This window comes from Halichoerus grypus, chromosome 11 (genome assembly GCF_964656455.1).
Source record: "Halichoerus grypus chromosome 11, mHalGry1.hap1.1, whole genome shotgun sequence".
NCBI classification, from domain to species: domain Eukaryota; kingdom Metazoa; phylum Chordata; class Mammalia; order Carnivora; family Phocidae; genus Halichoerus; species Halichoerus grypus.
Window position 1 is genome coordinate 82865208 of NC_135722.1, and position 23958 is coordinate 82889165.

Below are 23958 nucleotides of genomic sequence, written 5' to 3' on the forward strand. Positions count from 1 at the left end.
CGGTAAACGTTAATAAGTACAGCGTTCGAGTGCTGTCTGACGGGGTAAAGGTAGCCCTTTGACACGCACGGGAAGTGTCGCTTGACTGGGGGCAAAGGTGACATTTAATACAGGAAGGATCTTGTCTCAAATTCTCTTTACAGTGTCCTTCCATTTAAAAAAAAATAAGGCGAGAAAGACGCTATTCAGCTTTAATTTAATTGTTGACTCCTACTTTAAATGGAAACCTAAAAAATCACCCGGTGGAACGTTGGCTCGATCCCAGTCCTTGGCCCGCCCCATACTTTGCGCATGCGGCAGAAGACCCTGCTGATTGGTTAATAGAGTGAAAACGGCTGGGCGCGATGATTAGTCGGTGGGAAATTCCCCATGTTGTGATTGGTCCGCAGGAACGTCTCGGAGCGCGCGCGGGAGCGAGCTTTGAAAGTTGACCACCGCTGAGACTAGCCGGTTCCTGAAAGATAATGGTGGCGCTGCCGGGCCTTGGGAGCGGCCTGCAGCCCTGGTGCCCGTTGGATCTCAGCCCCGGTGAGAAAACTAGGCCGTAAGTCTCGGGGAGGCCGGGCTGTGGTGCTTTGTGACTGCGGTGCTCCTCTGCCCGGGCCTGGGGTGGGGGTGGGGCGCTCGGCTCGCAGCAGAGTCTGGGGTCTCCAGGTCTGTGCACTCCAGGACATTGGCGAGCCGGGTCTGGAATAGGGGCTCAATCTAGTAAAGGAACAGGAAAAAAAAAGAGCTTACGTGGTCCGATCTCTTTTAGTTCTTTTGCATGTTTTCTTGGCCTTCCCTTGGTTATTCTGGATCCTCACCGACAGTCTCATCCATTTCTTTGGTTTTAAATAGCAAATCTATTTCTTCGATCAGACTTATTTCCTGAACTTGGTGTTTATTGGTTTAAATGGATGTCTCACAGCCACCTCAGACGTCACATGCATGAAACTGGGATTACCAAAGCCAGTTATTGGTACCAGCCAGTCCACAAACCTGGGAGTCATGGCATTCTTTCTTCATCTTTCATGCTCACAACCACCAGTTGTCCTCCCCTCAGAGATGTCTCTCAGGTCCTCCTTGCTCCTTTTCCTAATGCTGCTGTCCAGCAGCAAGCCCTCATTATAACCAGCCTATATCCTAGCCGCTTTCTCATGCTAACTCTTCCAGCCCATTCCCCACACCTCTACCAGGATCACATTTGAAAACACAAACGTGACCTATCAAGTCTTTAAGCCTTTAATGTTTCCCCTCTATTTCTTAAATAAATGACCAAATCTTTGGCATGCCCTATTAAGAGCATTCACCACTCACTGCAGTCTTCTTTTCCAATAGCATAACTTTTGGAGTCAGAACAGTGGGATTGGTTCTTCAGCTTAGCATCCCTGTATCACTGAGCAAGTTGCTTAACCTTAGTTTCCTTACATGTCAAATGGGGATTATAATAATATCTACCTCACAGGAGTTTTGTGAAGATTAATTCAGTACCTGGAACATAGTAACTGCAGAATAAATACTAATAATGACTCTCACTTTTCACACTAAGACTCAGTGTTGTAACTATTTTGTTCATTTTTAAACAGGCTATACTTTCTTTCCCTTTGTTCTCTCTGTCTGGGATACACTTTTTTTGCATTTCTTTCCCTGGTAAACTCCTACTTTAGGTCCAGTTGAAGCAGAATCATCCTTCCCACTTCTGTCATCCTTCCCACCTCCCCCATAATATTTTCTATTATGCTCTCTAGTGTTTTACATACCTATTACTGTTTTAACACTTATTTATTGTAAAAATAATAATAGTACCTATCATTTATTGAATTTATTGATTTCCTGACACCAGATCTTTTCTTTTTTCATTGGAACTTGGGTATCTGTGATCCAGAAATAAGATCAGAAATACTGGTATGCATTTAAAAATATGCATATAAGATAAATGGGAGAATATGAGAGAAAAAGAGGCAGGAAAAGATGCAAGACCATTTTTAGGAAGAGGATTGTATTTGTTAGGAGAATGATTAGGAAAGAGTGAGTGAATAATTAAAGCATGTTCAACAGTCAGTCGCCTCAGATGTCCCTTTGTGCTGCATACTTTATTTGGGTTTATTAACTTGATTGTAAGATTTTCACAAAGGGACATCCAAGGCAATCTTTTATTAACCTGTTTTTTCTCCAGATTGAATTTATGGGAAAGCCATATCGTTCAGTGTTTTGAAGTGTCATTCATATCTAAAATGTTTTCCTTCTTGATATTTTTAGAAGATGATCAATCTAATAGCCAGCTGTCAGTTCTGATTTTCAAAAAAGATTTTTAAAAATATTTTATTTATTTATTTGAGAGAGAGAGAGAGAGAGAGAGAGATCATGAGCAGGGGGGAAGGGTAGAGGAAGAGGCAGACTCTGTGCTGAGCAGGGAACCCAATGTGGGACTCGATCCCAGAACCTGAGCCGAAGGCAGATGCTTAACTGACTCAGTCACCCAGGTGCCCTTAAAAAAAGATTTTTTAACCTTTTCTGCTTTCTTTTAATTATGCTACAACTGTATTGTATAGTTAAATGTGAGTTGTGATTAGTAAGTTTTTAAATGACTTACTATAGACCTATAGACCTAGAGTCTATAAAGGTTATTGATGTTTTACTTGTTATAGAAAATTTTTGATTTAATTGCATTTTCCCACTAGAATGGGTGGACGCAATATGGGAACTGGATTTCACAGAGACTGAGCCTTTGGATCCCAGCATAGAAGCAGAAATCCTAGAGACTGGATTGAATGCATTCACAAAGCTATATGAAAGTGTTTTCCCCTTTGCTACTGAAGAACATGGATCTACAGAGGTAAAAAAAAAAAGAAAAGGATTAAAAATCAAGCCAGCTGTCTTTAGGTGTTAGAAGTGGAAGATGAAAGTCATTATTATAATCTGAAGCTTAGCCTTTTTAATATACCATTTATAAGGAGTATGATAAGAATAGCATAAAGAATGTGGTTCATTTGTTATAAAATCCTAATAACTAATAGCTAAGTCAAGTGGGAAAATTACAGGTTCAGTTTAGGCTTTTGAACGTGAGATTCTGTTAGGAAATTCTTAGGGAGAGTACTGGCAATGTGAATTGGAAGATGAGGAAAGAAGTAAAAATTCAACAACGTAGATAGGAGAGACATCTGAATCAAGGGGATGGGTGAAGTGCAGCGATGCATGAGGTCAGTGAGGAAGAGAAGAGACAGGACAGGACTGAAAAAGCTGGTTGAAGGTGATCTGCAGGCAAGCAGTCAGAGTGTGGCGAGTGTGAATAGAAAGCAGCCAGGTATGAAGTGCTGCAGAGACCGTGGGCAGGCAGAGTCCTGACATGAGGAAGATGGGGCAGAGGTGATTGGATCATCCTTGGTGACCTGCAGGGTTACAGTTACAGGTGAGTGGAGTAGAGCTGAAGTGGCATTAGGAATGAGGAGGTAACTGCTATAAATGAAGGAGGTGATTTCTACTGGAAGTTTCACGGTGAAAGAATGCAGAGTGCTGACAGGATTCTAAATGGGCTCTTCTGTAAAGTGGCACATGCTAAGCAGTGTGGCTAAGCCAGGGCATTACCTGCCACTTTCCCTGTCTTCAGGAAAGCAGGAAAGTACAAGGTCTGATTTCTTGAACTTTTATGGGCCTATGTTTTTTTAAAGATATTCTGGGATAAACCATATCTAGTTCCTGCTATGTTTGGTTTATAGAAATAACCCATTTCCTCTTCATGTGTTTAATTGGCAAAACATGGAACAATGATACAATTAATAAAATTGAAGTTTGTAGTCGAGGGTGTATTTCCTTTCTCACCTAGGCCACTTCTGAAATCTGCTGAGGGAGAAAGTTTCAGGTATTTCTTTTCCTGCTCCCATTGCCCATAGAGCATTTAAATTTAAGTAAATGGCTCTGATTTCTTCACTTAGTAATTAGAGTGATAAATGGTTTTGAGTACATTTAACATAGAGGGGTAACTTGTTTGAATAAACGCTGATATAATTAGTATAATTTTTAGCTATGATAATTTCAGAAATATATATGCTTCAAACCTATTCCCAAATTATTTTTGAAAATTTAATTATTTAAATTTCTTTTTTTTTTTTTAAGATTTTATCCATTTATTTGACAGAGAGAGACACAGCGAGAGAGGGAACACAAGCAGGGGGAGTGGGAGAGGGAGAAGCAGGCTTCCCGCTGAGCAGAGAGCCCACCGTGGGGCTTGATCCCAGGACCCTGAGATCGTGACCTGAGCCGAAGGCAGATGCCTAACGACTGAGCCACCCAGGCACCCCAGTTATTTAAATTTCTTGTATATTTATTTATCTTTGTAATTTTGAATACTACATTTTAATTTTTTGTTTCAGTCCCTTTGAAGATTTATAATTAGGAGCTGGGATGGTCGGTTCTTTTTTCTTTTTTAATAAGGTACTAAATACTTGCAAAAATCAAATAACAAGAGATTTTCCCATTTCTCTAATTCTTGGCTTTTATGTCTCTCCCTCCCCCCAGAGCATTTGGACCTTCTTCACTGAGAACAGTATTTCTCACAGGGCACTGGTGGCATTGTTTTATCACTTTGTTCAAACAGTCCATAAGAAAAGTGTCAGTGTGCAGTATCGACAATATGGCCTTCATGCTGCTGGGCTTTATTTTCTGCTGCTGGAAGTACCGGGTATGTATATTTGATATGATAGAATAAATATATTTTTGTTTTAAATTTCTACATTGTTTTGGGTCCTTATATTTCATTTTCTCACTTCTAAAATGGGGCAGTGGTAACCCATCTCACAGTTGTTCTCAGGATTAAATGAGAATAAGTCTGTAAAATACATAGCATGTTATAGGTGTTCAAGAAATATCTTTCCCTTGTTTCTTTAAATGTGTTTGTTTTCTAATATGGTGTGTATATAACCTAATGCAATTAATCTGAGAGAGGTAAGACTTGAGGGGAATTGTTTCCAAGCTACAAGAGCTCCATTCCCACCCACCCCCACCTAGTATAAAAATCTGATACTGCCCACTCATCTCCTGACTCCCCGTCCAGATTGAGAAAGACTGCTGGGGAGTCATTGTGTTAAATATAATCTCTCTCCTATGCAGATATGGAAAAATAGGTTAAAACCATTCTAATAAAGAAAGCATGAGAATAGCTAGTAATGCTTGATGAAGGAAAGCACAGGAAAGTAGTCTATTTATGAGCATTGTTCTACTTCCTTTATTGTTAGAGCACTTAGGTGGCTGTTCCTCCTGTGAGCAGTAAAAGAGTCCCTTCTACCCACCCCAGACCCAAGGCAAGAGAGGATGGAACATAGAGGGGGATGCAGCTGGAGAACCTAAAGTTGCTGCTTGTCATTGTTTACATAAATTCATTTGTAATAAATGTTAACGATGATAATTATCCCATATGATTTGGGAACTGGTAAAAAGACATACAAGCCTTGAGCATTAGTTTGTATTATTGTTAAAGCTCCTCAAAATGACTTTTGAAATAAATTCCTAAAGACTTTGGTCTTGCTAAACAGTATCTTAGTTGTAATTGAGCTGTGTCACAGAAAAGTGGTGGTTTTAGGAACCCAGTTTTGTTCTTCTCTTCCCCTGTTAGATGCAGTTCCTTCTTTTTTTTTTTATTATTATGTTATGTTAACCACCATACATTATATCATTAGTTTCTGATGTAGTGTTCCATGATTCATTGTTTGTGTATAACACCCAGTGCTCCATACAGAACGTGCCCTCTTTAATACCCATCACCAGGCTAACCCTCAGTTTGTTTTTCAGAGTCCATCGTCTCTCGTGGTTCATCTCCCTCTCCGATATCCCCCCCCTTTATTCTTCCCCTCCTGCTATCTTCTTTTTTTTTTTTTTTTTTTAACATATAATGTATTATTTGTTTCAGAGGTACAGATCTGTGATTCAACGTCTTACACAATTCACAGCGCTCACCGTAGCACATACCCTCCCCAATGCCTGTCACCCAGCCACCCCATCCCTCCCACCGCCCCCCACTCCAGCAACCCTCAGTTTCTTTCCTGAGATTAAGAATTCCTCATATCAGTGAGGTCATATGATACATGTCTTTCTCTGATTGACTTATTTCGCTCAGCATAACACCCTCCAGTTCCATCCACGTCGTTGCACATGGCAAGATTTCATTCCTTTTGATGGCTGCATAATATTCCATTGTATATATATACCACATCTTCTTTATCCATGCATCTGTCGATGGACATCTTGGCTCTTTCCAGAGCTTGGCTATTGTGGGCATTGCTGCTATAAACATTGGGGTGCATGTACCCCTTCGGATCCCTACATTTATATCTTTGTGGTAAATACCCAGTAGTGCAATTGCTGGATCATATGGTAGCTCTGTTTTCAACTTTTTGAGGAAGCTCCATACTGTTTTCCAGAGTGGCTGCACCAGCTTGCATTCCCACCAACAGTGTAGGAGGGTTCCCCTTTCTCTGCATCCCCGCCAACATCTGTCGTTTCCTGACTTGTTAATTTTAGCCATTCTCACTGGTGTGAGGTGATATCTCATTGAGGTTTTGATTTGGATTTCCCTGAGATGCAGTTCCTTCTGATTAGGGCTGAGATGTATGCCAAAGTGAAGAGTGTTCATTGTAGGCCACTTGCAGCTTTCCAGCAAGTGGTGTTCTTGCCAATTACCTTCTGTTTTAAATGTTTCTGAATTATGGTTGGGATTCTGTTGATACTCAATTTTTAATCACAGTGTGCTCTTTTTCAAGATTGTTTTGGTTATTCTGGGTCCCTTGCATTTCCACGTGAATTATAGGAGTTGCATGTCAGTTTCTACCCAAAAAGGCTTCTGGGTAGTGCGTCTGACTCCAAAAAGGCTTCTGGGATTTTGGCAGTACACTGAATCCTTAGATCAGTTTGGGGAGTGTTGCCATCTTAACAACATTAAGTCTTCCAGTCCATGAACATAGGCTGTCTTTCCATTTATTTTAGTTTTCCCTAATTTGTTTCAATATTTTATACTTTTCAGTATACAACTCTTATACTTACTTGGTTAAATTTATTCCTAAGTATTTTATTCTTTTCCATGCTATTGTAGATGAAATTGTTTTCTCAGTTTCATTTTCAGATTATTTACTGGTAGTGTGTAAAAGTACAATTTACTTATTTACTTATTTAAGTGTAGTTGATGTACAATGTTACATTAATTTCAGGCATACAATATAGTGTTGGGACAAGTCTATATGATAAGTCTATACCTTATGCTATGCTCACTCCAAGTGAGGCTATCATGTCACCATTCTGTGCTATTACAGTACCATGGAGTATATTCCCCATGCTGTGCCTTTCATTCCCATGATTTATTTGTTCTATAACTGGAAGCCTTCTATTTCCCCTCACCCATTTTGCCCATCTCCAACCCCTCAAGCAACTACCAGTTTGTTCTCTATTTATTGGTTTGTTACAGCTTTTTTTTTTTTTTAAAGATTTATTTATTTGACACAGAGAGAGAGCACAAGTAGACAGAGAGGCAGGCAGAGGGAGAGGGAGAAGCAGGCTCTCCACTGAGCAGGGAGCCCGACGTGGGGCTCGATCCCAGAACTCTGGGATCATGACCCGAGCTGAAGGCAGCCGCTTAACCAACTGAGCCACCCAGGCACCCCTTGTTACAGCTTTTTTTGTTTGTTTTATTTTTTTAGTTTTCACATATATGTGAAATCATATGGCATTTGTCTTTCTCTGTCTGATTTATTTCACTTAGCACACTACCCTCTAGGTCTGTCTGTGTTGTTGCAAATGGCAAGATCTCATTCTTTTTTGTAGCTGGGTAATCCAGCGTGTGTGTGTGTGTATATGTATATATATATATATACACACACACACACACACCGCACCTTTATCCACTCATCTGTCAGCGGACACTTGGGCTGCTTCCATATATTGACAGTTGTAAATAATGCTGCAGTAAACATAGGGGTGCGTGTATATTTTTGAATTAGTTTTTCTATGGTTTGGTTTTTCTTTGGTTAGATACCCAGTAGTGGAAATACTGGCTCTGATAGTATTTCAGTTTTTAATTTTTTGAGTAACTTCTGTGCTGTTTTCTTTCCACAGTGGCTGTACCAACATTCCCACCAACAGCGCATGAGGGTTCCTTTTTCTCCACATCCTTGCATTTCTCATTTCTTGTCTCTCTCTTTTTTTAAAGATTTTATTTATTTGAAAGAGAGAGAGCACAAATAATCAAGCACGAGTTGGGGGAGAGGCAGAGGGAGAACCAGAATCCCTGCTGAGCAGGGAGCCCAAAGCGGGGCTCCATCCCAGGTCCCTGGGATCATGACCTGAGCCAAAGGCAGCCACTTAACCAACTGAGCCACCCAGGCTCCCCCCTTGTCTTTTTGATTTTAGCCATGTGACAAGTATGAGGTAGTATCTCATTTTTGGTTTTGATTTGCGTTTCCCTGATGATTAGTAATGTTGAGCATCTTTTCAGGTACCTGTTGACCATTTGTATGTCTTTTTTGGAAAACTATCTGTTCAGGTCCTCTGCCCTTTTTTTAATCAGAGAAGTACAATTGATTTTTTTATTACTGATCTTATACTCTGAAACCATGCTAAACTCATTTATTGTTTCTATTAGGATTTTCTATGTATAAGATCATATCGTCTGTGAGTAGACATAATTTTACTTCTTCCTTTCCAGTTTAGGTGCCTTTAATTTCTTTTTTTTTTTTTTTTTTTTTTTTTTTTTGCCTAATTGCCCTGATGAGGACCTCTAGTATAATGCTGAGCAAAAGTCAGGAGGTGGGCATCTTGTCTTGTTCCTGATCTCAGGAGGAAAACTTTCAGTCTTTTGTTCTTAAGTATATTTGCTGTGGGTGTTTTGAGGATCACCTTTAAGACATTGTTATTCCTAGTTTGTTGAGTGTTTTATTATGAAAGGGTATTGAATTTTGTTCTTTGCTTTTCTGTATCTATGAGATGGTCATGTGGTTTTTGATCCTTATTCCAATAATAGAGTGTATTATGATGATTGATTTTCATGTTAAACCGATTTTGCATTTCCTTGATCATAGTGTGTAATCCTTTTTATGTGTTGCCAGATTCTGTTAGCCAATATTTTAATTGAAGATTTTTGCATCTATATTCATAAGGGATACTCTTTTTTTGATAAGCCTTTGTCTGGTTTGAGTTTCAGGATAATACCAGTCTCATAGAATGAGTTGGGTAGTGCTCTTGCCTTTTTTATATTTTGGAAGTTTGTGAAGAAGGGATTGTTTTTCTGCCTTAAATTTTTGGTAGCATTCAGTAATGAAGCCGTCTTGGCCTGGAGTTTTCTTTGAAAGTTTTTTTGTTTGTAAAATCTATAGTGATATGTTCCCTTTCATGTCTGATTGGTTATTTGTATTTCTTTTTTGTTGTTGTTTTCATCAATCTAGATACAGATTTGTTAATTGTATTGCTTATTTCAAAGAACCTACTTTTGATGTTACTGATTATACTGTATTCTTGGGGCACCTGGGTGGCTCAGTCAGTTAAGCATCTGACTCTTGGTTTCTGCTCAGGTCATGATCTCAGGGTCATGGGATCGAGCCCAACATCTGGCTCTGAGCTCAGCATGGAGTCTGCTAGAGAGAGTCTCTCTCTGCCTCTGCTCCCTCTCTGCCTCTCTCTCTGCTCATGCATGCTCATGTGCGCATGCTCTCTCTCGCTCATAAATAAATAAAATAAAATCTTAAAAAAAAAAAAAAAGGATTACTTCATGGTAGCCTAGCCCGTACACTAATGAATGAATCCTTATAAAGTTTTTATGGCATACAGTATTACGGTCATATTCATAATACAGTGTTGGAAACATTGTTACATTATTGTTTCCCTTCAAATAGTGTTTAAGTATATTTTGATAGGCAGTTATCCATGGATTAACTTGATCCTTTTGAGGCTTGTTTTAAAGCTTTGTTGGAGCAGATATGAAGTAGCCTTTACTCTAGAGCTAGTTTAGCCCTACTCTTAAGGTGTGTTTCTTTCCAAGGTGGCTACTAAATGCTCCAGGTGTTTAAGGTTTCAGCAGAAAACTGGCCAGAACTCAAATATTTCTCAACCCTGTGTGAGTTATGAAAATTATTATCTTCTAGCTCCTTGGAAATTGTTCTTTGCTTACCTTCATGAAGTTTTACCCTCGGTGTACCTAGCTTGTATTCAGCCCTATGGAGATCTCTGAAGCTCTTTTTCTGTGTAGCTTCCTCTTCTCCAGTACTCTCCTCCGTAAACTCCAGCTACCCTTGCCTTCCTGACTCTGATTCTGTAGTCTCAACTTAGTAACACCGTCATAATGTACTTGGGTTCACCATTTTCTGCTGTTGTCCAGAAATTTCCTCCAAACACAAAACTGGGGCAATTTTAGGGTTTACCTCATTTGTTTTTGTTTTCTGAGAGATTGTGTTTCTATGCTGCCTATTGCTCCATGTCTTAAAATGGTTATTTTATACATTTTTGTCCAGTTTAATAGTTTATGGCAGCACGACAAGTATAAAGCCAGTTACTCCCTGGTCAGATACGGGTATCTTATTTATTTCGGATCAGCACTATTTCTCATCTCCTGAGGCTGAAGTTGAATGGTACTTTTTTTGCTAAAGGGTCATTGTTTATTTGGAGTTAATGATAACTCCTTTTTACTTATTAATTTTTCATTTGTTGTTACAGACCAATTTCAAGACAATTAAATCTAACCTACCTACTCTTTATTCTTTATAAATAGGCAGTGTAGCCAATCAAGTGTTCCACCAAGTGATGTTTGACAAATGTATTCTGATTCTAAAGAAGAGCTGGCCTCAGGAATCTAACTTGAATCGGAAAAGAAAGAAAGAGCAGCCTAAGAACTCTGAGGCAAATCCAAGAGGGAATAGGAAAAGAGGAAAGCCACCCAGGAAAGAAGATACTGAGGTAAGATGTAAATGGAATAGTAAAGCATATCTGAACCAACACAAGATTGTGATTTAAGAATTAACTTTATATTAAAATATGGTTTTGGGGTATCATGATTATAACCAAATGATCCTAAAGTATCATCAACTATCCAGTATGACTTTAAGTTGTTCTCAGGTTTTATGTACTACTGAGAATACGTTTCTACCTTGTCATCTTTCCAACCTCCCCATAATCTCTCGCCAGCCTTGTTCCCAGGTATGTTTGGCAACATCCGAACAGGTATATTTGCCACATTATCTTATTGTCATTAGACAGGAAGGTTGAAGTATCCTGAGGACTCATGTCCATAAGAGTGTAATGGAATAATATTAATTCCAAATTTTTGTGTGATGACTAGGTAGGATGGTGTATGTTCTTTGACATGAAAACTTCCAAGAAACATAAGAATTCCCATTGACATAAAAATACAGAGCTAGAAACTACTGTGCAGTCACAGAGTCCAATGATTTATTGTTCTGGCTGTGGAGACAGCAGTTAAGGGACCTGATCAGGGTCATATCACCTCAGCAAGTCAGCAACCACCTGGAGTTTAACTGGATTTGATTTGAGTACATTGAAACCATGGGACAAAGTGTTAGGCATTACTGTGCAGTCACCTATACATTTCTTTATAATCTAGGTGGATGAAATAGAACAACAGGAAGATGAAGAAAGTATTCGTTTTTCTGCCCGAGACCTTTGTCAAATTCGAAATGCCATCTTTCACCTTTTGAAGAATTTTTTAAGGCTGCTGTCCAAATTTTCCCTGAAAGAAAAGCCACAGTGTATACAGAATTGTATAGAAGTAAGTGAGAATTCCAAAAAACCTTGGGGCAACCTCAGAGGGCAGAGATGATGGCTAATATTTAAGGAGTAGGAAAAATCAGGTCTCTTCTTGGTATCTGTTTTCTAGGTCTTTGTTGCATTAACTAATTTTGAACCAGTTCTTCATGAATTTCATGTGACACAGACCAGGTGAGCCACTAATTCTTCCAGTGCTAAAATTATGCTCTAGCAAAAGTATAAATGCCATTTTATCCTAATTGGCACACAAGTAGAATTTATTCACTTGGATGTGGTTTATTATAGGGTTACGGAAGATTCCGAGTAAAATCATATCCGTTAACTAATCTTTCGCCTTTTTTCTTTAGAAACCTTAACCAAGCAAAATACGTACCAGAACTGGCCTATCATGGATTGTATTTGCTCTGCTCCTCCATTCATGGAGAAGGAGATAAGGTAAAGGAGAAAAAGATTTAATTTAGTTACTAGTTGAATTGAAATCATCTGAATCATATAATGGAAAAACATTGGCAGCATTTGGTATAATGCCATTTTAATTTACCAAGTCATTTTCATGACCTTTTATCATTTGTAGCATGAAAAGCATCACCATTTCTATTTGCTTCCTGTTCTTCATAACCAAATTGATATTCAAATATTTGGAGGCCATGGCAAATTATTGTTAGGTTTCATACAAAAATTGGTTCCAGTGTGAATTAGGTAGGAAGAACACTGAACAGAGTGTTACTTTTAGAGAAATAGTCACCAGATTATTCTAAAAAGAACAGACAGTCTTGGAATTTTCAAGTTTTCTTTGGCAAGTTTCATGTGCGCTTCAGTATTTCTATTAGTATTTATATCATTTTAGTTGAGAATTCTACAGAAATATTATTGGTTGTCATTCCTAGTTAGTATTCATATATGGATTTTGCTCCCCAAGTTAACTTAATAGTATCACTATCTAAACTTTGGAGTCAGGGTTGTTCAAGCATTATGGTGTTACTAAACTTGGATGTCATTAATAAAAGAAGATTTTACAAAAAATGTGATAGAATGAGGTCCTGTGACTTTTGGTGGCTGTGCTACACTTAATTTCCAGGGCGAGTCACATGGTGGTTAAGAAGTAGGTTCGGGGGGCACCTGGATGGCTCAGTCAGTTAAGCGCTGACTCTTGGTTTTGGCTCAGGTCATGATCTCAGGGTCATGGGATTAAGCCCCGCATTGGGCTCGGCGTTCAGCGCAGAGTCTGTGCTTGTCTCTCTCCCTCTGCTCTTCCTCTCTCATTCTCTTTCATAAATAAAGTCTAAAAAAAAAGAAAAAAAGAAGTAGGTTCAGGCTTTGGGCCAGGTTGTGTACATTGGTGGTTGAATTGTGGCTCCACCCCCTTCAGCTGAGCCTCCTTGTATGAGGTACTCAGCCTTTCCAAACCTCAGTCTTCTCATAGGGTGGTCAGGAGGAGGAAATGGAAGAATGCCTGTCAGATGCTGAGCGCCATGCCTGTTGTTTAGGAAACATGCTGTATTTTATAGTTTATTATACCATTACCATTTCTGTGTTTAAAATATGGATGGGGTAGAATTCACATGAATGCTTTCAATTTCTGTGCTCTTGGTAACATTTGTAAGCTTAGCTGGATGGGGAAATTTATGCCTTTAGGTCCACAGTGTCTCTCAAGATGTAGTATTTTTTAGTTGTGAGAGTGTTGACTTGACATTAGACATGTTTGTTTTAGCCATGGAGGCTCTTTTATTAGATATAAAGTGGAAATAATAACATATATAAAATGGAAATGCCTCACTTACCTTATGCAGTTGTTGTGAGGTTTAAGATTAAATCTAGTAATATATATGAATGTGCTTAACAATACCTGCCACAGATGTGGTTTTCAGTACATGTTTTATTTACAGGATGAATGAATTGGTTAGTCGAATAAATTATATGAGGTGATATATTGGAAGGTGCGTTGTAAACTTCAGGTAAAACACAAGTGTAAAGTACCACTTGTCCCTTGTTCTATAAGGGATTAGCAGTGGCATTTTTTTGCCATTTAGAAGTGACAATCCTCTATTTGCCCTAATTTCAGGGCTACAGTTTGAGAGGGTAGGGTGAAAAACTAGATGATATTCCTATCACTATCTGTAAGCAGTGTTTTCACACTGTTTCCATCATGTGTTTATTGAATACTTGGTAATTGTCCAAGAAACATATTTCCAGTGTTCACCCAAAAACTATGTCAACCTGACTTATCTTCACACAGCTTGGAATGGTTTACCCTGGGGCACCTGGGTGGCTCAGTCGTTAAGCGTCTGCCTTCGGCTCAGGTCATGATCCCAGGGTCCGGGGATCGAGCTCCGTGTCAGGCTCCCAGCTCAATGAGGAGCCTTCTTCTCCCTCTTCCTCTGCCCCTCCCCCCACACTTGTGTGCTCTCTCTCAAATAAAATCTTAAAAAAAAAAAAAAAAAGAAATGGTTTACCGTGGTCTGCATCGCTGTCTTCGAGACCTTTGGATTCTTTATCATGCCTTAAGTAGAATTTTCTTCTCTCTTCCAGGTTATAGGTTGTGTTTTCCATCAAATGCTAAATGTGATATTAATGTTAGAAGCAGGTGAAGGAGCCCATCGTGCTCCCCTTAGTATTACAACATCAGTCATCAACAGTAGAAACCAGGCGGTCCAGTTCATCAGGTGAGGCACAGCTTGGATTTTCACTCTCTTTATCACTCTCCCTTAAGCCTGCTGGGCCCTGTACTAACCAAGATTTCTGACACCTATGGAAACTAACAGATTTCGGGCCTGTTGTGGTTTTGGGGGTCAAAGTAAAGTACTTCAGAGTTCCTCTGGTTCACGTGGCCCGTGTCACTGTTGGTAGCCTCTGCACTGGGGCGTTGTTGAGGGATACAGAGTCTGTAATTCATGGGCCAGCACCGGCCTCCAGCTTGATTCCCTCCAGCCTGTAAGGTCAGGCTCTGAGGAATGAGTTGCTTCTCTGTTTTATCATCATCTGCCTCAGTGTTTGCCTCTCTTACAAGGCTGCCTCTTCCTTTCCTTTTTGTATTTCTGTCTTCTTTGAGTCTCTTTCTCTTTGTTCCTTGCCACTTTTTCCTTGTTTCTTCTCACTTTTCTATTCCCCTCCCCCTACAGACCATACTTCCTAAAGGGAAGAATTAAGTCAATTTTTACTTCTTTAGCAATAATTGATAGACATATTTGCTATGTCATTGGCTTTTCTGTCGCTCCTTTATTGAATATTTGGCATGCATTGTGGAGGTGGTAGAATGAAGTGGTAAGTATATGAGAGTGTGTACATGCCTGTAGGTGTTCATGGGATATAGTGTAGTTGGAGATGTGGGGTGTGGATGGTAGAATCCAGGTATATATAGGCTGTCATCTGATCATTGAGCAAATATCTCTTGTGGGGGATTTTTTAAAACATTAAATAACTAAGATCCTTTAAGTGGAAACACCCATTTTGACTCTTCCATAACAGTTCATGGTATCTCCAATTGCTGTAGTATCCATTTAATGGTACAGATTTAAAGATGGGTTAAATCTGGAAATTACAGTAATAATCTGGGGTGCCTGGCTGGCTCAATCGAAGAGTGTGTGACTCTTGATCTTGGGGTCATGGGGTTGAGGCCACATTGGGGGTAGAGATTACTAAAATAAATAAGTAAACTTAAAAAAAAAAACAGTAATAATTTTGGTTAAAGTTTGGAGAGGTATTGATAACAAAGCCTTTGAAATGGTAGCATTTCACTGAGCTACCACAAGGTGGTGCTGTGTCTCATTTATTATTATTTACCCCAAAAGGCTCTATTTTAGAGTCTTAATGTGAAATTTAGTAAATAGCCAAAAAAGTCATACGAAGATTGCACATTTGCTCCTCCCTGACTATAGCTGTCTGCATGGCAGCAGCTCTCTAAAACCACTCATAGGACATAGTGAATGGTTTTCTCCTGTGAAACTCTGTTTTATTCTATTCACTGAAACATGCTTGCAATATGGGGTAAATAGTTTTTAATATTCAGGATTTCTAAAACATAGAGGTAATGGTGTTAGAGAACAGAGTCGAGAAATTACTATTTTATGTAGTTGGTGTATTTTAAACAATGGGTGTGGTTTCTTTTTTAAATAGCTCACTTGTGGATGAACTAAAGGAAAATATATTCCCAGTCCTTCGTATCTTACTCCAGCACATCTGTGCCAAGGTACCATTTGCTTTAATAGTAATAATGATAATGATGATGATAAAAATATATAATATATGTGAAGGTGAATGTGTGTGCTTATATGTGTATTTGTTCTTGGGAATGAGTCTGTTATCATTATGGAAAGTAGTTTTATTTAATATTTTCACTACATGTTCCCATTGACAGACTATTCTTTTTGGGGGGGGAATCCTTTTTATTTTGAAAATTTCAAACATATGAATAAATAGAATAGGGTGATGAGCAACCACCTTCAACAATTTTGTGTCATTTATACCCCTATAAGGTATAATTTCCTCAACACATGTGAACATTGGGGTTTTTTTGTTTAAGCAAATTTCACTATCATCCATTGATGCTTAAATATTTCATATGTATCTCTAGAGGATAAGAACTCTAAAAACCTAACCACAAAATACCAACATGCCAAAGAAAATATACAGTAATTCCTTAATATCATCAAATATCCAGTTAATGTTCAGATTCTTATCATTATCTCTTCAATTTCTATAGCAGTTTGGACAAATGATTCTTAACTTGACTGCAGTAGATTCTGGGGGGTCCATAAACTCTCTGAAATTATGTGTGCTAAGTTTGTATTTCTGAGGGGAGGACTTAGAGATTTCTTATAGATTAGTTTTCAAAGGGGTCTGAAACCTAAAATTTGCTAGTCATTTTTATAACATTTAAAGATTCACTGAACTAGTTAAATTCACTAATTTTCCACTTGTATCACAACATGTGTTTCAGTTGTCTTGTAGGTAGACAGTGGCTGGACAGCCTCTCAATGCTTATGTTTCAGGTAACTGATAAATCAGATTATCGGACCTATGCAGCCCAGTCCCTGGTCCAGCTGCTCAGCAAACTTCCCAGCAGGGAGTATGCTACATTCATTGCCTGGCTTTATAGATATTCACGAAGTTCCAAGGTAGGAGATACGCATAAAATCTTGGTTCCTGGCTCTGCAACCTCCTGACAGACAGATCTGAATACACAAGGGATCCTTTGGTTTTTATTCCTGTCTGATGGATATTCTTATGATTTTGCTTTATCAGATCCCACACAGGGTTTTTACTCTAGATGTTGTCTTAGCTCTGTTGGAACTGCCTGAAAGAGCAGTAGATAACACTCTCTCGTTGGAGCATCAGAAGATCTTAAAGCATAAGTTCTTGGTGCAGGAAATTATATTTGATCGTTGTGTAGACAAGGCACCGACTGTCCGCAGCAAGGCACTGTCCAGTTTTGCACATTGCCTGGAGGTATCTGTTACCACTGCATCGGAGAGCATACTAGAACTTCTGATTAACAGTAAGTGTGGTGACCGTTGTGACATGGAACCCGTCTTGTGCTTTTCAAGAAATTGGACTGCAAGGGAAATCATTCTTTGTTGTTGCAAAAGTAATAGATACAGTATGATATACTTTTACCCTCATAGATCAATTTCAGTATATTTTGTTGTTGCATAACTTTTTAAATACAGTCATACCTTGGAGATATTGTGGGTTTGGTTCCAGACCACCACAGTAAAGCAAATATTGCAATAAAGCAAGTCAAATTAATTTTTTGGTTTTCCAGTGCATATAAAAGTTATGTTTATAATACACTGTTGTTTGTTAGGTGGCAATAGTATTATATCTAAAAAAAAGTACTTACCATAATTAAAAAATACTTTATTGCTAAAAACACTAAGTATCATGTGAGCTTTCAGCAAGTTGCAGTCTTTTTGCCAGTGGAGGGTCTTGCCTCAGTGTTGATAGCTGCTGACCAATCAGGGTGGTGGTTGCTGAAGGATGGGGTGGCTGTGGCAGTTTCTTAAAATTAGACAGCGATGAAGTTTGCCACATCAATTGACTCTTCTTTTCACAAATGATTTTTCTGTAGTAGGTGATACTGTTTGATAGCATTTTACCCACAGTAGAACTTTCTTCCAAAATTGGAGTCATCCCAACCCTCACAACTTCTTCACCAAGAGTAGATTCCATCATAAGAAACCACTGTCTTTGCTCACTTGTAAGAAGCTACTGCTCATCTGTTCAAGTTTTATCATGAGATTGTAGCAATTCAGTCACATTTCCAGGCTCCACTTCTAATTCTGCTTCTCTTGATGTTTCCACATCTGCAGTCAGAATACATACATCATTTATTAAGTTTGCTGTGTTATATGGGTATGGTTCATGGTACCCCAAAACAATTATAATAGTAACATCAAAGACCACTGCTCACAGATCACCATAAATTTGAAAAAGTTTGAAATATTTTGAGAATTACCAAAATGTGGCAGACACAAAGTGAGCAAATACTGTTGGAAAAATGGCACCCATAGACTTGCTTGTTGCAGTTACCACAAATTCTGTTTGTTAATACTGCAGTCATCTGTGAAGCACAGTAAAGCGAAGTGTGATAAAACAAGGTATGCCTGGGCGCCTGGGTGCCTCAGTCGTTAAGCGTCTGCCTTCGGCTCAGGTCATGATACCAAGGTCCTGGGATCGAGCCCCACATCGGGCTCTCTGCTCAGTGGGAAGCCTGCTTCTCCCACTCCCCCTGCTTGTGTTCCCTCTCTCGCTGTCTCTCTCTGTCGAAAAATAAAAATAAAATCTTAAAAAAACAAAAAAACCAAGGTATGCCTGTTAGACAAGCCTGATAAATTTGAAAGGCCTTTCAGAGTATTTTAGATACTCATGTTTTAGAGTGAGATCGTTGGCTGCTTATATACTACTACTTCGCATTGTTGGGTATTGGCTATATTGGGCCTAATATCCATCCAGCTCAAGTGCATGCCAAGAAGAACTTTATTGTCAGCACTTTAGAATCTGTCTTATCTTTAGACCTAATTATCTTGATTTTGGTTATTCTGTGCATATTTACTTGGGGCTTATGATACTATGACATTTTCCCCTCTTACCAATCTGCTTATTTTTAGGTCCTGCAATTTCAAGAGTAGACAGCCATCCTGGTACCTTACCGAGAAATTCATCAGGTAATGGGTGAATATATTTTCCAATATTGAATAATTGTCTTTTTTATTTAAAGGACTTGCTGGGTATTTGATATGTTTTTTCTGTTTCCATATTTACCTTTTTAATATTGAACTTTATTTATTCATTAAGGAAATTGAAATTCATTTCAATAATGATGTAGTAATTTAAATGTGTAGTATTCCATGCTTATATTATTAAGAGGTGTAACAAATTTTTATCTTAATGACTGAACTTTTTTTTGTTATTTTTAAGCTTTTTCCTATCAGAGGCAAACACTTAACCCTTCTGGAGGCTCAGGGGTGATCAATATTGACAGCAGTGGTGAAACAGATGGATCTGGGGGTATGTCAAATTTTATTACTATCGGATGAGTAGTAACTATTGGATTTCAGACAACTGTAAGTAGTGTCTAAAAACCTTGGATTTTTTTTTCTTATTAATTCACCCTTAACAATTGGAACGTCTTTCTTTCTTCTTGGAATAATTTCTATTTTATTATATCTTTGATGTCCTTGCACTTATACTCTTTCATCGTAAGGTAAAGAACAAGCTACATTCCACTTATGTACTGAACCGCAGTATTTCTGTAACACATAAGAGAATATTAACAAATATTTTATTTCCTTACTAAAGGCAGTCATTGTGAACTCTTGGGATTGCTGACCGAAAAGGGACTAGCTACTAGAGAAAGTGCCGCACGTAATAAATTTGTGTTTGGAGAAAAGTCATCACAAAAAAACAAAAAAAAAGGAAAAGGAAAAGATGAAGAATACTGTTGTACCCAATCTTGTTCCTATTTTTAATTCCTCATTACTTTTTTTACCATGTCTTCTTGACTCTGATTAAGGCATCCCAGAATTCACTTTTAATAAATGATAAGGAACTGTGAATTGAAGCTCACATTGAAAAAGTCAATTCAGAATTTAGATTATAATTTCTTTTCATCAATAAGATAAACCATACATACTGTATGGAATGGTTGTGGGGTCCTTGCTCCCATAGCCTCCAGCACAGGATTCTGGATACAAGTGATGCTTGGTATTTTTCATTGACTTACTGAACCCAGAGTAATCTGGGATGTCTTAAGTGCTAATGTGATTCAGGAGGGAAAAAAACCAAACCTGGAATGGTAAGTGGGTAGACCTGGAGCCTACTCCCAGATTCTGTGTCCGTCTACCTGTGTGATCTTGAAAAAGTCACTTTACTTCTCTGGGCTCCTTTTTCATCTATAAGATGACATAGTATGAAATAGTGGGGAACACTCTATTTAGAAATGAGAGGCAGTCTGAATTCTTGTACTAATTCTGGTACTAAATAGTTGCTTGACTAAGACATGGAAGCCAACCAAGCACCCTAATTTGTAATGATTCTAATACCTTCCCTGTCTTTCACAGAGGGCTGTTGTTAGAGTCTGTGAAAATAATGTTTAGAGAAGTGATTTTTCCAGATAGATAAGTGAGAGAATGTATGTGTAGAGAATTAATTATATAATTAGATTTATTAATTTATTCTATTAACATTTATCTGGCCCCTTCTAATCTGTGCTGAGCATTGTAGATACAGACTTTAATAAAACAATAGTTCCATCTGTTGAGGAGCAGTGGGAATAATAAATGTGTGCGTATATAAATTTTACCTACATGTTTATATATATAAAAAATAGTGATGTTGTCAGGTAAGTGCTGGGGTCTATGTAAAGTGCTGTGAGGATAATTATTTATTATTTCAGGCTGAAAAATCAGCATGGAATTAGATTTATATGGCTAGATATTAGCATGTGTTACTCAGATTCAGAGCAATAACTCAATATGTATATAAACTAATTTCTTAAAATATTATAGTTTATTCTGCAAAAATGTTAAATGTTTGTGTTGACTCCAGTCTTAACAGTTAAGTGCTAAGTGCTTTCTTGGGGGAGGTAGAGGGGATCCTTTTTTTTTTTTTTTTGAGATGTAAGTCACATCCCATAAAATTCACCATTTAAAGTGTATGACTTAGTGGTTTTTACTGTATTTACAAAATTGATCAATTTTCACAATATTTCCTTTGCCAAAAAAGAAACCCCATTCTCTTTAGCAGTTCTTCCCCCATTCTCCCCTTCCCCCAGCCTCTGCCAACCACTAATTTGCTTTCTGTCTCTACAGATTTGCCTATTCTGGACATTCCACATAAATGGAAGCATACAGTGTTCTTTTGTGGATGGCTTCTTTCACTTAGCATAACATTTTCAAGGTTCATCCATATTGTAACGTGTCAATATTTTATTACTTTTTATAGCTACATAATAGTCCATTGTGTGGATAATACTACATTTTGTGTGTTCACTCATCAGTTGATGGACTTTTGGGTCATTTCCATCTTTTGGCTATTATGAATGATGCTGCTATGAACATTCTTGTGCAAGTTTTGTATGTAAATATATTCATTCCATTTGGGTATATACCTAGGAGTGGAACTGCTGGGTCATGTGGCCACTCTATGTTTAACATTTTGAGGAACTGCCAAACTTTTTCCGGAGTGGTCATACCATTTTTCACATTTACACACTAGGATGTGTAATAATTTTTATTTCTCCACATCCTTACCAACACTTGTCATGTCTGTTCTTTTTATTGTCGCCATCCTAGTGGATGTGAGGTGGTATCTATCTCACTGTGGTTTTGATTTATATTTCCCTAATGACTAACAATGTTAAGCACATTTTCTTGTGTCTTCTTTAGAGAAACATCTATTCAGGTTCTTTGCCCATTTTTTAAAATGGGTTATTTGTCTTTATTTTTGAGTTGAAAGAGCTTTTTATGTATTCTGGATCCAAATTCCTTATAGATACATGATTTGCAAGTATTTATTTTCTCATTCTGGGGGTTTATTTTTTCACTTTCTTGATGATGTTCTTTTTTTTTTTAAAAAAGATTTTATTTATTTAACAGAGAGGGAGCACAAGCAGGGGGAATGGGAGAGGGAGAAGCAGGCTTCCCGCTGAGCAGGGAGCCCGATGCGGGGCTCGATCCCAGGACCTTGGGATCATGACCTGAGCTGAAGGCAGGCGCTTAATGACTGAGCCACCGAGGCTCCCCTTGATGGTGTTCTTTGAAGCATGAAACATTTTAGCCTTGATAAAGTCTAGCTGTCCACTTTTTCTTTTTTTCACATGTGCTTTCGGTGTCACAGCTAAGAAACCACTGCCTAATTTTTCACAAAGATTTGCTTTTATATTTTCCTCTCAGAGTTTTGTAATTTTAGCTCTTATGTTTTGGTCTTTGATCAGTTTTTACTTAATTCTTGCACATGGTGTGATGTAGGGGTCCAACTTTTGCATGTGAATATCCAGTTTGACACAACACCATTTGTTTAAAAGACTTTCTTCTCCTTTGAATGCTCTTGGCACCCTTGTCAAAAATCAACTGACCTAGACATATGAGCTTATTCTGTACTTTCAGTTCTATTCCACTGACATTCCATTGTCTCTCTTTATGGCAGTATTACACTGTGCTAATTACTGGTGCTTTGTAGTAATTTTGAAATCAGGAAGTATAGCTTCTGCATCCTTGTTCTTGTTTTTCTAGATAAATTGGCTATTCTGTGTCTCTTATATTTCCATATGAATTTTAGGACCATCTGTCAATATCTGGAAAAAAAAAAAAATTGCCAGCTTTGATTTTGGTAAGGATCTGTAGATCACTTTGGGGAGTAATGCCATCTTAACAAAATATTAAGCCCTTCAGTCCATGAACATGGGTTGCCTTTCTGTTTATTTAGATCTTCTTTAATTTGTTTCGGTGATATTTTTTTAGTTTTCAATGTACAGTTCTTGCTCTTTGATTCCTAAATATTTTATTCTTTTTGATGCTATAATAAATTCCCAGTAGTTTCTTAGTTTCATTTTCTAATTGTCCATTGCTAGTTTTTACAACTGATATTTGATGGTTTGACCTTGTGTCCTGCAACCTTGTTAAATTTGTTACTAGTTCTAATAGTTTGTGTATGTGTATGTGTATGTGTATGGATTCCTTAGGATTTTCTATATGTAAGCTCATGCCGTCTGTGAACAGAGAGAGTTTTATTTCTTTCTTTTCCATCTGGATGCCTTTTCTGTCTTTTCCTTGCCTCACTTTCCCTGGCGAGGACCTCTCTAGTACAGTGTTGAAAAGAAGTGGGGAGAGCAGACATCCTTGCCTTTCTTCTGTACTTAGTTTTCAGTCTTTCACCATTGAGTGTGATGTTAGCTGTGTTTTTTCAGGATGACTTTTATCAGTGTGACGAAGTTTCCTTATCTTCTGAGTTTGTTGAGTGTTTTTATTATGAAAGGATTTTGGATTTTGCAAATGCATTTTCCTCATCTGTGGAGACAGTCATGTGGTCTTTGTCCTTTATTACATTGCTAAGGTATATTAGTTACATTGATTGATTACATTTCATTCCTGGGGTAAATCCCAAGCATGGTATATAATCCATTTTGTAGCTTGCTAGATCTGATTTGCTGATATTTTGTTGAAGATTTTATGTATGTATTCACAAGGGATTTTGGTCTGTTGTTTTCAGTTTTTGAGATGTTTTTATTATCTGGTTTTGCTTTAAGGCTAATACTGCTTAACAGTGTAGTAGGAAGTGTTTTCTTCTGTTTTTTTAAAAGAGTTTATGAAGAATTGGTGTTCATTTTTGTTTTAACATTTCGTGGAATTCTCCAGTAAAGCCCTCTGGTCCTGGGGTTTTGTGCACATGTGGGAAGGTGTTTGTTTTGAGGGTTTTTTTTTTGTTTTTTGGGGTTTTTTTTGTGGGAAGGTTTTTGATTACTTGTTATAGGTATATTCAGACTGCTTCTTCTGAGTCAGTTTCCATAGTTTTTATCTTTGTAGAAATTTTTCCATTTCATCCAGATTACTGAATGTAATATAAAATCGTTCATAGTATTTCTTTGCAAATTCTTTTTATTTCTGTAATGGCAGTAGTAATGCTCCCTCCTTCTCTCCTGATTTTAAGAATTTAAATCTTCTTTCTTTTTTTCTAGCTAAAAGTTTAATTTTGTTTATCTTTTTCAAGGAACCTACTTTTGATTTC

The 23958-nt window shown here is 37.9% G+C and overlaps 1 protein-coding gene across 1 annotated transcript in view; it reads left to right on the forward strand.

The window, feature by feature from the left end:
• Positions 1-321: 321 nt before the first annotated feature.
• The window catches only part of NCAPD3 (non-SMC condensin II complex subunit D3), a 62634-nt gene continuing 38997 nt past the window's right edge, over positions 322-23958 (forward strand). Inside the window, exons 1-13 of the mRNA XM_036088128.2 lie at positions 322-528; positions 2664-2818; positions 4498-4660; positions 10724-10908; positions 11573-11737; positions 11846-11907; positions 12084-12171; positions 14266-14399; positions 15850-15922; positions 16725-16850; positions 16978-17230; positions 18843-18899; positions 19153-19242. Of these exons, the coding sequence (XP_035944021.2) occupies positions 465-528; positions 2664-2818; positions 4498-4660; positions 10724-10908; positions 11573-11737; positions 11846-11907; positions 12084-12171; positions 14266-14399; positions 15850-15922; positions 16725-16850; positions 16978-17230; positions 18843-18899; positions 19153-19242 (1615 nt within the window). The 5' untranslated portion in view covers positions 322-464. The remainder of the gene's footprint in view (positions 529-2663; positions 2819-4497; positions 4661-10723; positions 10909-11572; positions 11738-11845; positions 11908-12083; positions 12172-14265; positions 14400-15849; positions 15923-16724; positions 16851-16977; positions 17231-18842; positions 18900-19152; positions 19243-23958) is intronic.